This window comes from Erinaceus europaeus, chromosome 5, assembly GCF_950295315.1.
Source record: "Erinaceus europaeus chromosome 5, mEriEur2.1, whole genome shotgun sequence".
In the NCBI taxonomy this organism is placed as follows: Eukaryota; Metazoa; Chordata; class Mammalia; order Eulipotyphla; family Erinaceidae; genus Erinaceus; species Erinaceus europaeus.
This window is the reverse complement of record NC_080166.1, coordinates 125,408,996-125,423,394: the sequence shown is the minus strand read 5'-3', so window position 1 is coordinate 125,423,394 and position 14,399 is coordinate 125,408,996. Positions and strand designations below refer to the sequence as shown.

General features: G+C 41.3%; 1 protein-coding gene and 1 pseudogene across 1 annotated transcript in view; one reads left to right on the top strand and one right to left on the bottom strand.

The window, feature by feature from the left end:
- Positions 1-14,399, top strand: part of UGGT2 (UDP-glucose glycoprotein glucosyltransferase 2) — a 146,887-nt gene that overhangs the window by 116,787 nt on the left and 15,701 nt on the right. The window contains exons 29-32 of the mRNA XM_060191876.1: positions 661-774; positions 4,227-4,312; positions 9,365-9,463; positions 10,369-10,453. Coding sequence (XP_060047859.1) covers positions 661-774; positions 4,227-4,312; positions 9,365-9,463; positions 10,369-10,453 — 384 coding nt within the window. The remainder of the gene's footprint in view (positions 1-660; positions 775-4,226; positions 4,313-9,364; positions 9,464-10,368; positions 10,454-14,399) is intronic.
- LOC103116887 (large ribosomal subunit protein uL22-like) lies at positions 10,603-11,171 on the bottom strand (annotated as a pseudogene).

The following is a 14,399-nucleotide window of genomic DNA, read 5'->3' as shown; positions in this document are numbered from 1 at the left end:
GGTGCACTACCGCCCGGCCTCCCTAAGTCCAAAGTTTAAAGTCATCCTAAATAGCCTAATTCAAAACTTGGGTGTTATCATTTATTAGATATAATTCTCACGTATTTACTTTCTGCGTCTGTTTATGCTGTTCAGCTGTGGTTCATTAGCCCATGTTCAGTGTTGGAAATTGTTAATAGACCGTATCCTAAATGACTGTGGGGGCAGTACATGTGCAGTAACAGCTGCTAATGCACTCGTAGTTGTCGTTAAAAATGTGCTGTTATGGGCGTCGGGCAGTGGCGCAGTGGGTTAAGTGCAGGTGGCGCAAAGCGTAAGGACCAGCGTAAGGATCCCGGTTCGAGCCCCCAGCTCCCCACCTGCAGGGGAGTTGCTTCACAGGTGGTGAAGCAGGTCTGCAGGTGTCTATCTTTCTCTCCCCCTCTCTATCTTCCCCTCCTCTCTCCATTTCTGTCCTATCCAACAACGAACAACATCAACAATGGCAATAATAATAACTACAAGGAAGCTACAACAAGGGCAACAAAAGGGGGGAAAAATGGCCTCCAGGAGCGGTGGATTCATGGTGCAGGCACCAAGCCCAGCAATAACCCTGGAGGGAAAAAAAATATGCTGTTATTTCTACCGCCATAATTTTGTCTTTTCTTGATTTGATCATAGACGTGCGTTTCTGCTTTCAGGCACAAGGGGGCTGACTCTGACCCAGACCTGACCCACTTGGAAGATGTCATTGTTTTGTTAGATAGCTTCAAAAGCAAAATACTAGAAATCCAGGTATGTGAGCTAGACACTCTGGGTAGACTTTGTTACTATTGTTAGCTTTTTCTCATTTTAATGATTGCCATAATCTGTCTTTTTAAAATAATTCTACAATTTTTACTACCTAAGCTGTCATATTTGATCTCCCACCATTGAAAAAGCAGTGTCAAGTCCATAAAGTAAAAGCACAGAATTTCACAGCTAGCAAAAATACTGGAGAAGATATTTTAAGATATTTTTATTTAAAAAAAAAAAAAGAAAAAAAATTTTAAGTCTTAAAACCAAGACACTATCAATAATGAAGTAATAAAGGCAATAAGTATATCTAACCAAATTTAAAAAGAAAATCAGAACCCAGTGAGATAAGCAAACAGGAATTTCTCTTGTTCCAAGAATATGGCTGTTTGTCCCGAGAACATTTATCCTTGCTGGTACATACGAACTATGTTTTGATTTCATTTGCAGAGACATAAAGTAATTAAAATCCTGGGTCTACTTGTGGGCCCTCGCTACTGCTGTTGGCTACAACTCTCAGTTAAGGATTAACTGAAGTCAATCACTCACTCAGGCCCCTACTCCAAATTCATGTCACCTGCACGCTTCCTGGATCCTGAGCCCCGAATTCGCATTGAAACACCTCCAAAGTGGTGAGGTTGTCAGCCTTCTGGCAGAAGCACCCATCCAAATACCTCTGGATTAAAATTATCATGTCTGATAAGCACTCTGTATATTAGAATAGTTGACACAAGGGCCAGGCAATGACATACCCAGTTGAGTGCACATATTACCAAGCACAGTGACCTGAGTTCAAGCTCCCATTCCCCACCAGCAGGGGAGAAGTTTCATGAGCAGTAAAACATGTACTGTAGGTGTCTCTCTGCTTCATTCCCTCTCTCTCTACCCCTCTCTCTCAATTTTTATCTGCCCTATCAAACAGAGAGGGGAAAATGGCCACTGGGAATAGATAATTTGCATATTGACACTATGCCCCAGTGACAACACTGGTGGCAATAAAAAAAATTAATAATTTAAAAATATATGTAAAAATAACAATTCACACAAACTTGGAAATGGCTATGCTTACACTGTTGTAAAGACATAAATATGTAAGATTCTCATATGCGAAGGTGAGATACTGAACCATGTGTTAATAACCACAATATAGACCATTAATTCCTCAATAAAATGATAATAAATAAATGTAAGCATAAGTTCTCAAATATTAGACCTAGGCCATGACTTGAATTACCTTTCCTAGGTATGAGCCTAACACCAAGCCATCAAGTCCTGGAGGATAGTAATCTTGCCTCCCTAAATCAAAGGCTCTATAGCCTGACCATACCTAGAACATTCATTTATTTTTAAAATACCATTTTATCTTCTCCCCGTGCATGTCTCAGAATCACACAAGACAACAGAAGAAAAGGAGAAGATAGATAAAAAATTTTAATACAAGATAGCATCCTGGAGTTTATAAACAACTAGAAGTGCTTGTATCCTTGCAAGGGAGGAAAAGGCTATATTCAGTTAGGAAAAACTTCAGAAAAGACTTTTTTTAAAAAAATTTTTTTAATATTTTATTTATTTGGTAGAGAGAGATAAATTGTGAGAGGTTTCAGGGGGGGTGACGAGAGAGAGACTTGCAGCACTGCTTCACCAGTCATTAGACCTAGCCATGGGAGTCGGGCGGTAGCGCAGCGGGTTAAGCGCACGTGGCGCAAAGCACAATGACCGGCGTGAAGATCCCGGTTCAAGCCCCCGGCTCCCCACCTGCAGGGGGAGTCACTTCACAGGCGGTGAAGCAGGTCTGCAGGTGTCTAGCTTTCTCTCCCCGTCTTATCCAACAACAATGACATCAATAACAATAGTAATAACTACAACAATAAATAACAAGGGCAACAAAAGGGAATAAATATTAAAAAAATAAAACAAAACAGAAAAAAAAAAACTTCATTAAGTTTTTTAAAAAGAAGAAGAAGAACTAGTCATGTACTACAGTAGCCTATTACTAGAAAGAGAATGGAGAATCTGGAGAAGGGGAAGTTTCCCAGAGAGGGAGAGGCAGAGGCAGAGGCAGAGGCAGAGGCAGAGGCAGAGGCAGAGGCAGAGGCAGAGGCAGAGGCAGAGGCAGAGGCAGAGGCAGAGGCAGAGGCAGAGGCAGAGGGAGAGGGAGAGGGAGAGGGGTAGGTTTACATCAAAAGTATCCACAGATTCAGACAAGTGGAATAAATAAGCTCTTACTAACCAGCAGGGGAAGAAGATAGGTCACTGCGACCAGTTGATACTATCACTTTGATTTTTCTAAATGGATATTTCTCCACAACTATACAAAGCTTTCAGTGCTTTGAGAGAAAAAAATTGAACCTGAATTCTTTAGCTAAATTCTTTACCAAATGTGAAGGGAAAAGTTATTTTCTGAGGTGGAAAGATACTAAAATTTGTTTTCCACAGTTTTTCTTGAAGATGTTTGTCAGAGCAATAAAGGCAAAGACCAAGAGAGAGAAAGAGAGGTGGTTCAAGAAATGGTGGCATGAATCTGAAACACATGAACGCCTAGAAAGAAACAGGCAGCTGGACTCCAAGAAAAATGTCTTCCAGGGGGCAGTAATTAGAGACCAGTGGCATGAGTGATGAACCAGGAAATATTAAGTTTATAGCAAAGTAGATGTATGTCCCACCCCAAGAAAAAGTAAACACATAAAGGTCCATAGAAGTTGCAATTCTGTCTGTGGAGAGTAAGAATGAAGCAGGATCTATGCTTGAATTATCAAGAGCCCCATGGGAACACTACAGAACTTTGGCCATTGTAGGTGTGCAGAAAATATTACTGAAACGGCTTCCAAATGTTCCAACTAATAGTCTCTAGATTATCATAATCAGGGCTGTTCACTGATTTTCAACTTGTAGGGTAAAGGTGACAAGGTGCAAAAGCTGTAGTTATGTTTAGCTGAACTAAATACAAATACTCATACTTGCAGTGCTACAGTAATGGCTAATATAACGTGAGGCCAAGGAGAAAGCAGACTGGTAGTATCTTTATCAGCGTATTCTGCAGGAGGAAAAGTTGAAGTTATTGGAATAAAAATTGGAAATTTAAATAGTATTTTTAGACATACGGGAACTAATACAAGTACCAAAACTTCCAGGAAGCTTGATGCAAGTGAGTGTCTCACCTGTCACCAAGAGTGAATAATAGCTCAGAGATCTTGCTATTAAAATAGTTTATAAGCACATAGTTTAGCAATGTGTGGAGGTGACCACTAAAAGTACTAAAAGCTAAAGGTGGAGTCTGCCATTGAAGGCCAGACTGTGTTTCTGCTGGTGCACTGAAATAGGCCCTGGTTTCCTTCACTCCCAACTACCCTAGATTCCCAGAGGTTATCTGGCCCTACGTGTTTCACTGTTTCACCATGCAGCATAATATCTGAAACTGAAAAGTGCACCATTTTCTTGACCTTGCTATCTAGGTACAAAAAAAACCAGGCAAAATGAAGGACGACATCCTTAGTGATAAAGTTGAAAAAAAGAAAGGAGTGTGGGATTCCATTAAAAGGTAATTACTAACAACATTTTAATATTTAACTGTAGCCTGATGGAGACTCTAGTAAGTAGAAGTCTTGCAGATTGTAAACATTTAAGTATAAGTCTTCTCTAAGGAGAAGATAGAAATAGAAATGTTAATACGACACAGGATCCCGGAGCTTATAAATAACTGAAAATAAAGTACTTGCATCCTTGCAAGGGAGGAAATGACTGTATTCAGTTAGGAAAAATTTCAGAAAAGACTTCTTAAAAATAATCTTTTAAAAATATTTTATTTATTGGCACAAAGCACAAGGACCAGCATAAGGATCTCGGTTTGAGCCACTGGCTCCCCACCTGCAGGGGGGGTCGCTTCACAAGCGGTGAAGCAGGTCTGCAGGTGTCTGTCTTTCTCTCCCCCTCTGTCTTCCCCTCCTCTCTCCATTTCTCTCTGTCCTATCCAATAACTACGACGACAACAACAATAACTACAACAATAAAAAATTAAAAGATAATGTATTAAAATATATTTTATTTATTTGATGAGACAGAGAAATCAATAGAGGTTGGGTGGGGCACTTGTTGTACTGCTTCAACAGTCATGAAGTTTCTCATACCTGCAAGTGGGGGCCAGGGCTTTGACTTGGGTCCTTGAGCATGGTAATGTGCATGCTTAACTAGGTGAACCATTATATGGCCCTAAAAAGACCCTTAAAGGTGTGTGGTGGGAGTCGGGAGGTAGCGCAGCAGGTTAAGCACACATGGCGCAAAGCACAAGGACTGGTAAGAGCCTTGTTCGAGCCCCTGGCTCCCCACCTGCAGGGGAGTCACTTCACAGGCGGTGAAGCAGGTCTGCAGGTGTCTGTCTTTCTCTCCCCCGTCTTCCCCTCCTCTCTCCATTTCTCTCTGTCCTATCTAACAACAACAACAATAAAAGACAAGGGCAACAGAAGGGAAGATAAATAAATAAGGTATGTGGTTAAGATGTGTTCTACAGAAGGGAAAACACAAAGCAAACTTTGGACTGGAGTTGGTATATTGCACCAAAGTAAAAGACTGGAGTAGGGGACAGTTCAGGGCCTGGAACATGATGGCAGAGGAGGACCTAGGTGAGGATGAATTGGTACGCGGAAAACTGAGAAATGTGGGGCCAGGTGGCGGCGCACGTGCTTAACCACTCACACCACAGTGCGCCAAGGACCTGGGCTCAAGCCCCTGATCCCCACCTGCACAGGGGAAAGCGTCGGGAGGGCTAAAGCAGGGCTCTAAGTGTCCTCTCCCTCTCTTTTTTTTGTGTTTATTTGTTTACTTACTTATTTATTAGAGACAGAGAAATTGAGAAGGGGGAGAGGGAGAGAGAAAGAGAGAGACACCTGCAGCCCTGCTTCACCACTCGTGAAGCTTTCCCCCTGCAGGTAGAGACCAGTGGTTTGAACCTGGGCCCTTGCACATTGTAAAGTGTGTTCAACCAGGTGCGCCACCATCTGGCCCCTGTGTCTCTCTCACTCTCAGTTGCCCTTTCACCTCTCAATTCTTCCCTGTCTCTATCCCATAATAAGTAAAAATATAAAAAAATAAGCATTAAACAAAGAAAACTGAGAGATGTTAACACATGTACAAACTCCTGTATTTTACTGTCGACTATAAACCGTTAATTCCTCCAATAAAGGAATTGAAAAGAAACAGAAAGATGTGTTCTAAAGGATGCAGAGGATTCCAAAAGTTGAAAGTAGCTGATGACAGGAAGTGAACAGAATTGAGTGTATTTTATCTGGTCTGGTACATAAAATAGACAGTCTGTCAGTTAGGATAGACTTGTTATTTACTGTAAAAGTATACTTGAGCTCATAGACTTCAGGAGTCCAGGAGTAAAACTACCTTTAGTCATGAGGGTCGTATGGCCCAGCTTGATGAAGGATAAAGCAACAGGAACTGTAGGCTGTCTAAGCAGAGTTTACTGTACTGATCAGAAGCATTCACCGTTTTGGATTTTGCCCAGTTGAGTGCCCTTCTTCTGTTTGGATTTTTTGTGTAATGAGAATCATATTATTGCTCCAATGTGTGCATTGAATCGGTCATTGATAGAAAACCCCCTTATTGGGTCGCTTCACAGGCGGTGAAGCAGGTCTGTAGGTGTCTTATCTTTCTCTCCCCCTCTGTCTTCCCCTCCTCTCTCCATTTCTCTCTGTCCTATCCAACAACAAGGACATCAATAACTACAACAATAAACCAACATTTTAATATTTAACTGTAGCCTGATGGGGACTCTAGTAAGTAGAAGTCTTGCAGATTGTAAACATTTAAGTATAAGTCTTCTCTAAGGAGAAGATAGAAATAAATAAAAATTAAAAAGACAAAGAAAACCCCTTTATTTCAAAGTGATTTGGACAATGGGTTTGGCAGGAGATTATGAAACAGAATCTGGCAATCTTTTTAAAAAGAATTTGTGAGCTTCCATTGAAACCTGTACATAAAAGGTTGAAGGGGTCCAGATGGTGGTGGTGCACCTAGGTTAAATGCACAAGGACCCAGGTTCAAGCCTCTGGTCCTCACCTGCAAGGGGAAAGTTTCACAATTGGTGAAGCAGCTGCAGATGTCTCTCTGTCTCTCTCCCTCTCTATCTCCCCAACCCCTCTCAGTTTCTCTCGGTCTCCATCAAATAATAAATAAAAATATTTCAGTTACCAGTTTTAAAGGAGAGGAGCTGAAAGCTCACCCAGTGGAGTGCACACTTCACCATGCACGAGGACCCGAGTTTGCGCCCCCCGTCACCATATGGGACACCGTGAAAAAGGGAAGCTTCACAAACAGTGCAGCAGTGCTGTGGCGGATCACGCCTCTGTCTCTGTCCTCTCTAAGGGGGAAGAAATGGTGGAAGTGTTAGAATCTTGCTAGTACTAAGAAAAAGTCTGAGGAAAAAAAAAAAACCAGAAAACTCCAGCAGAGAAAAAAATCCTGCAAGTAGAGTCGAGAGTAAATAAAGACAACCATTAAACCAGAGTATAGCTACTGCTGTACAAAAAGAGCACCCCCAAAATAATGCTGTGTCCAGAAACCCCACCTTCTGCACCCCAAAACAATGTTGGCCCAGGCTCCCAGAGGGGGAGAAATGTTAGGGGAAAATGACTTGAGCGCTCTGAACTCCAACTCCCTCAGGACCTGGAGAGAGAAGAGGACAAAAGGAAGGACATTCAGAAGTAGTAAGAGGGATAGGTGTGACTTAGAAAGAAAGAGAAGGCAGGACCATAGAAAAAAATGGGAAATATATATATGTATGTATGTATGTATGTATGTATGTATAAAGATGACAGTTACAGAAATAATAGCCAACCCATATCTGTGACCAGGGGAGAATCACTGCAGTTTCCAGTGGGGGGCGGGACACAGAACTCTGGTGATGGGAACGGTGTGGAATTGTAACCCTGTTATTTTGTAATCTTGGAAATTGCTAATTAAGAAATGAGGAATGCTGCTTTGCTAGAAAACAAGTTTTGGAGGTGTTAATTCTGTACATTATAATGCTTTCACTTTTTAAAATCTTGATTTTAATTCTTAACTTAGATTGTCGCCCCCCCCCCCCAGCCAGATGTATGTTTTTCTTATTTGGCTGCTTCTGTCCTAATAGTTGATATTTGGAAAAATTTATTCCAGAATGACTGTAAATTGTTTGGCTTTCCAATTTTTTGGTAACTCAAGCTGTCCATTTAAAATGAGATTCTTAATTCAATAAAATTTTTAATAGAAATTTTGCATTATGACCATTCTCCCAAAGATTAGTCATGTCTCTGTGTCAGGTGGGCGTGTCACAGGCTTGCTGTGTCCAGGAACGGCAAAGACAGTGGCCGAGTGCAGAGGAAACTGCTGTATTATGACAGAGAGCGGCCTTGACTCCTAGTGCGCCGTCTGTTCCTCCTGCAAGTGTGCTCAGAGCACGGAGGTGCCCACAGCCTGCACCAGCCCTGTGCCTGGCCACAGTGCCTGTATTTTCTGGTCCTTTCCCTCCTTTTTTAATTTTTTTTCCTTTCCCTTCTTTTCTTTCTCTCCTTTTTTTTTTCTTTTGTTTTTTGATAGAGACAAAGAGAAATAGAGGGTGTGGGGAGAAACTTGTGAAGCTTATGCATGGCAACATGTGTGCTCTACCCAATCTGCCAGACCTCTACAGAGGAGTTTCCCACGGTGGGCACCTTTTATAACATTTGATCCAACATGCAGCACTCAGGAACTCCCTGTGACCACGTGAAAATTCTTGCCGCACCATAGTTAAATGCTTCCACATTCTGTTTCTTCACTCTTGTGGATTTTTTTTTTTCAAGTCTCACTGCAGGGTTGGCAAAATTAGTTCACTTGCTTTGCCTTGTGCAAGACCCAGGTTCAGTCCTGGCCTCCACCAGAAGCTTTGTTGCTCTGTCTCTCTATCTGGAAGAAAAGGGGGAAAATTCAACCCAGAGCAGGAGACCCCAGTGACAGCAAAAACCGTTTTCAAAGTCACACATCACTGCTGATGTGGTCTTGGCATGCTGCTCATAGTCCACTCTTAGCTTTTATATATATATAGAGAGAGAGAGAGAAAATTTTTCTGCATGTTGTTTACTGCTTTGCTTTCTTTTTAAAATTATCTTTATTTATTTATTGGATAGAGACAGCCAGAAATGGAGAAGGAAGGGGGAGATAGAGAGAGAGAGAGAGAGAGACAGAGAGACACCTGCAGCCCTGCTTCACAAACCCATAAAGCTTTCTTTTCCCCCTGCAGGTGGGGACCGGGGGCTCAAACCTGGGTCCCTTGTGCATGGTAACATGTGCGCTCAACCAGGTGTTCAAAACAACTTTTGTAATTTACAAACCTTCACACATGTTGTTCACTAGCCCAGAGACAGTATAATCGGCATTTCCTGTTATAAATGTTCTAACTCATAGAAACTCAAGTTATATTATCAAATGATTTAATACTAATAACTGATCATTGTTAAGATAAAATATAGTACTTGCTCATTTTAGAAGACATCAAGTATAGTTTTTGTTTAGGCTTATGAAGTTTGCAGGTAATATTGAGCTGAACTGTCAATCACTACTTCTTTATTCCAAGTCTGACAGGAAGGTTGCATAAGGAAAAGGAAAAAACAGAAACAGATGTTCTCAACATTTTTTCAGTTGCTTCTGGCCATTTGTATGAACGCTTTTTAAGGTAAGTCTATTTTTTATTCATGTTTTAAGACATTTGTATGATTTAAGAAAGGATTTTAAAACATTTAAAATAAAGTAGGGTAGACAGTGAAAAATAACTCCCCATCTCCTCCTCCTCCTTGATACCCTGTTCTTTTTCTCAGAGGAGCCCAGTAGTAGGTTCATGCCCTACCAGCGCTATAAGCAATCCTGTATACTTTGCTTTTAACTCCTTTTTACCCAAATAGTAACAGAGCATAGACAGATCCTTACCTTGCTTTTTTTTAACTTAAAATTATGATATAGTAATATTTTTCAAATACAGTGTCCTTCATGAGTTGAGTTGGGTTGGAATATTGGTGTTCATTAAGTCTGTAGAACAGGCATTTTGATTATGTATGTGAAGAAAAGTATGGTAAATATTCCTATGCTGGTAGAGAAATACCTTGTTTGATAAAAGGGTGGAGGAGGAAAACCTATTTGCAAGCTACAAAGAGCTTCTGGCTGCTCAAGAGGGATACAGAGACTGCCTCAGGAATGTTTGAGTGCATGATGGACACTCTAAGTGATCTCAGCCATCTCCAGTCAGAGGGTCTATGTTGGGATAAGTGTCTATAACTTAATCCTTCAGTAATTCAGGTCCTATGCAAGTGATACTGACGTGGTGTTAAATCCAGCCTTGCACTCTAGTCCACTGCACCACCTCAGACTCGCTCTTAGCAGCTGAAGAAAAAGCAGCCATTTTAGTCTCTGTCTGTATACTACTCTCTCAGTAAGCAGCAATAGTATTTTAAGATGTTTCAAGACTAGTTTCTCCATGATTCAGAGTGGGGAAAACTTCCAATTAATCTACTTTAAATATTTAAAAGACAAAATAGAAGAGTGAACTGTTAATGTTAACATTGGGCTTCATGTTCTTTTATACAGAATCATGATGCTTTCTGTTTTACGTAACACTAAAACACCAGTGAAATTTTGGTTTCTAAAAAATTATCTCTCCCCAACATTTAAAGTAAGTACATTCATCTGTATTATAAACCGGTTACTGTTTCAATAGTCGGGTATAACATTATCGGTTCTGATAGCTTGTCTCTTTTTAGAATGAGTCTTTTTTAATGTATACGTAAAATATTATTGCTATTTTTTAACTTACTCCTACATTTATTTTATGCTCAATTTGTTCCCAGGCCATAAGTTTTTCTTTCTTCAGTTTCTTCCGGGATATCTTTTTCTTCTGTGCAACCTCCTCTTCTGGTTTAGAGACAATCTGCTGTTTGAGGAGCCTCTCCATGTGGCAGGGAGAGCTCGCTCTGGTAGGGGTTAACCCAACCATGAGCTCTGTGAGTTCGATGCCTCATCTTCAGGGCTTTGTTCACCTGGATCTTCCCAATGACTAGGAAATCTACATCTAGGCCCTTCAGTTCAGCATTGCTCTCTGTGTTTTTAAATACATGCGACAAAAACTCAGCACTCTTCCTGGGCCACTGACCTTGAGTCCAGCCCCAGTGTTTAGCCTGGGGACACCTACCAGCACCACCATTGTAACGACAGAATGGCACACACTGCTTCTGTAGAGTGACATACTTCAGATACTTGGTGGCTTTTCAGATATGCATGCGTTTGGTGGCCTGGGCAGTTTCTTGAGTGTTCGTAAAATGCACACGAAGGTTTGAGCCTCTTGACTTGCATGATTTTGAGGGGTTTTCTGGGTCAAGCGAGTAGCGAACCATTGTGAGGGATCACCTGAGGCTGCTTGCAGGAAGAACTGAAAATAGTATCTTCAGGAGCAACAAAATATGTATAAATTTTTTTTTAAATATTACTTCCAAAAAGTTAAAACAGTTTTTTATTCAATACCTTCATCAAGAGAAAATTTATATGCAGTTTTTTTAGAGAATAATTTAAATTTTTCCCTTTTTTGCCTCCGGAGTTATCACTGGGGCTCGGTGCCAGCACTACAAATCCATTACTCCTGGTGGCCTTTTTTATTTTTTCATTTATTAAATAGGACAGAGAGAAATTGAGAGAGAACAGGGAGATACAGAGGGAGGGAGAGAGACATCTGCAGAACTGCTTCACTGCTTGTGAAGCAGACCCCCGCTGCAAGTAGGGAACCGGGGGCTTAAATTGGGATCCTTGTGTGGGTCCTTGTGCTTTGTACTATGTGTGCTTAACCCAGTGACCCCTAAGGATTTTATTTTTAAGATTTATTTGCTTATGGGAGAGTAGAGGAGGGGGGAGAGAGAGAAAGAACCAGAGCATCACTTTAGCATGTGCTAGGCCAGGGATCTCATGCTTGAGTCCAGTGCTTTATCCAATTTGCCACCTCCTGGACCACTAAACAAGTATTTTCAATAGGAGGAGGTAGTTTATTTTTAATAAAATCAAAGTCATAAGTGTTAGTGATTTTTTTATGGAAATTAACAATTAAATAGAATCCTGGCGATGAAAAATAGTCAATAAAAAGAGCTAAGTTAGATTCTGTCATACTTTTGAAAAGGTAGAGATAGTCTTATCAAGGAAATAATGAAAACTACCAAAACTATCTTGAAAATAAATACAAGAACAGTAGGCTCCACCCCATGTTTGTGAACTGCATTGACTGCTGGGGTGGAGCAGATGCTGTTTAAAAGCAGGAGGCATCTTATACTTGGAAGCTTTGTGATGTTCATGGTGTTTCTGGCCAGCATCCCTTCCTCTTCTCTCAGTCCCCCACTCATCATGCACCAAAGTATATGCTTTCTTGTTATTGCTGAGGCTCAGTGCCTGCACTATGAATCCACTGCTCCTGGAGGCTATTTTTTCCCCTTTTGTTGCCCTTGTTAGTTGTTGTTGTTGTTGTTGGTAGGACAGAGAGAAATGGAGAGAGAAAGACAGACACCTGCAAGACCTGCCTCACTGCTTGTAAAGAGACCCTCCGCAGGTGGCGAGGTGGGGCCCGTCCTTGCGCTTCACACTGTGTGTGCTTACCCCGCTGTGCTAATGCCCAGCCCCTGAATCAGACACTTTTAAGAGAGAGAATCTTGGTCAACAACAGTTGAAAAAGAAGTCCTCTCTTTGTAATCCAAAACCAGTGATAAAAGCAAAAATCAAAATAGCCATGCATTCATTCTTTGCTATTACCAGTCACATTGCTAAAGACAACATCATTAGTTGTTTTTCGTAAGTCCTAGAAAGCCCAGGCTCAGAAATGACATAACCTACCTGCACAACTGGAAGGTTGCAAGACCACCCTTAGATTCAATAATTTGCTAGAAAGACTCAAAAACCTCCGAAGAGTGGTTATACTCAGGGACTGTTCTGGCAAAAGGATGCAGATTAAAAGTCATGAAAGCAAAAAGACACTTAGGGAAGACGCTTAGGTCTCACTTAGGAGAGACCAGAACCAGAGCTTTCCCTACATCTTCTCCCAGTGGGACCACGCGGACGGAACTGACTCTCCCAGAAACACGTATCCCAGTAAACATGGAGTGTGGTCAGCCATAAACTTGAAGGTAGCATACAGTCTCTGGGTCAGGCAAGTAAACTTGCACATTCTTGTCAAGACATTTCCAGGGAAGTGATTACCTCTCGGGACAAAGGGCCCATTCCTTTCTTTAGGGGAGATTTGTCTTTAGAAAGATTTGCCTTAGGTTAAGCACACATGGTGCAAAGCACAAGGACCAGCTCAAGGATCCCGGTTCAAGCCCCCGGCTCCCCACCTGCAGGGGAGTCGCTTCACAGGCGGTGAAGCAGGTCTTCAGGTGTCTGTCTTTCTCTCCCCCTCTCTGTCTTTCCCCCCCATTTCTCTCTGTCCTATCCAACAATGACGATGACAATAATAACTACAGCACAAAACAACAAGGGCAACAAAAGGGAATAAATAAAAAGAAAATTAATATTAAAAATTTTTTTAAAAAAAAGAAAGATTTGCCTTTATCACACAGATCTTAAGTTCAACACCTAGTTGGGGACAAAACTAAGATTTGAACCCAAGAATTCCGACTGAAAGCCCTGCAGCTCTCTCCATTGTCACCAGAAAGGCAGGAGAGGAAAATCTGAGAGAGTCGATACATATAGACAGGAAGTCATTCAAGCGTCTCACTAAAGTGTTTGTATGTTGTCACACTAGGCACATGCTGCGTGACTCTACGCAGACCCAGGCAGATGATCTAAACCTTTCTTGGCAGGAAATGGCATCATTCCCTGGAAATCTAGTGCTCTGTCTGGATAAGAGCTCCACTGAGTGACAAAGCAGTTTCACATCTGAACTAACGCTTTCCTTATTTTGATGACTGATTTCAGTCCAAAAGCCCATCTTTTAAAAAACTTTCAGTATACCACTTTTATGAAGTTTTATAACTGCTTTTATGAACTTCCACAAATTTAAAATATCCACATACTCAACAGCCAGTTACGAAGAGAAATTTCTTGGGCCCTAGATCTTTGCCCTTCCAGTTTACTTATTTTTATTGAGAACATGTTGTTTTACAACTTTTCCTCCCAGTTAAAAACACACAAACAAGGGAGGGGATGGGAGTTCTGGTGTGGGAATTGTGTGGAGTTGTACCCCTCTTACCCTATGGTTTTTGTCAGTGTTTCCTTTTTATAAATAAAAATACACACACACACACACACACACACACACACACACACACACCTTCCTTTCCTCTCCTTCTGAACTTAACTGACTTATTCCTATTCAGGGAATAATCATTTCCTGTCCACAGTGGCCAGTCTTATTCGTCTCGGATTTTTTACTCTATTTTCCTCCCCTTTTTAACGCTTTCAACAGCACTGTTCTTCTGTAGATAGCTTACTGGCTTCATGTACTATCGCCCTAGAACCTAGAAAGCATAAGCTTTGCGAGGGCCGTGCTTTGTTCTCTTCACAGCTATATCCTAAGGCCTACAATAGTGATAATGACGCATGCGCAGGGAACATTTTTGTTCCTTTTGGTTTGGTTTTGCCCTCTGGGG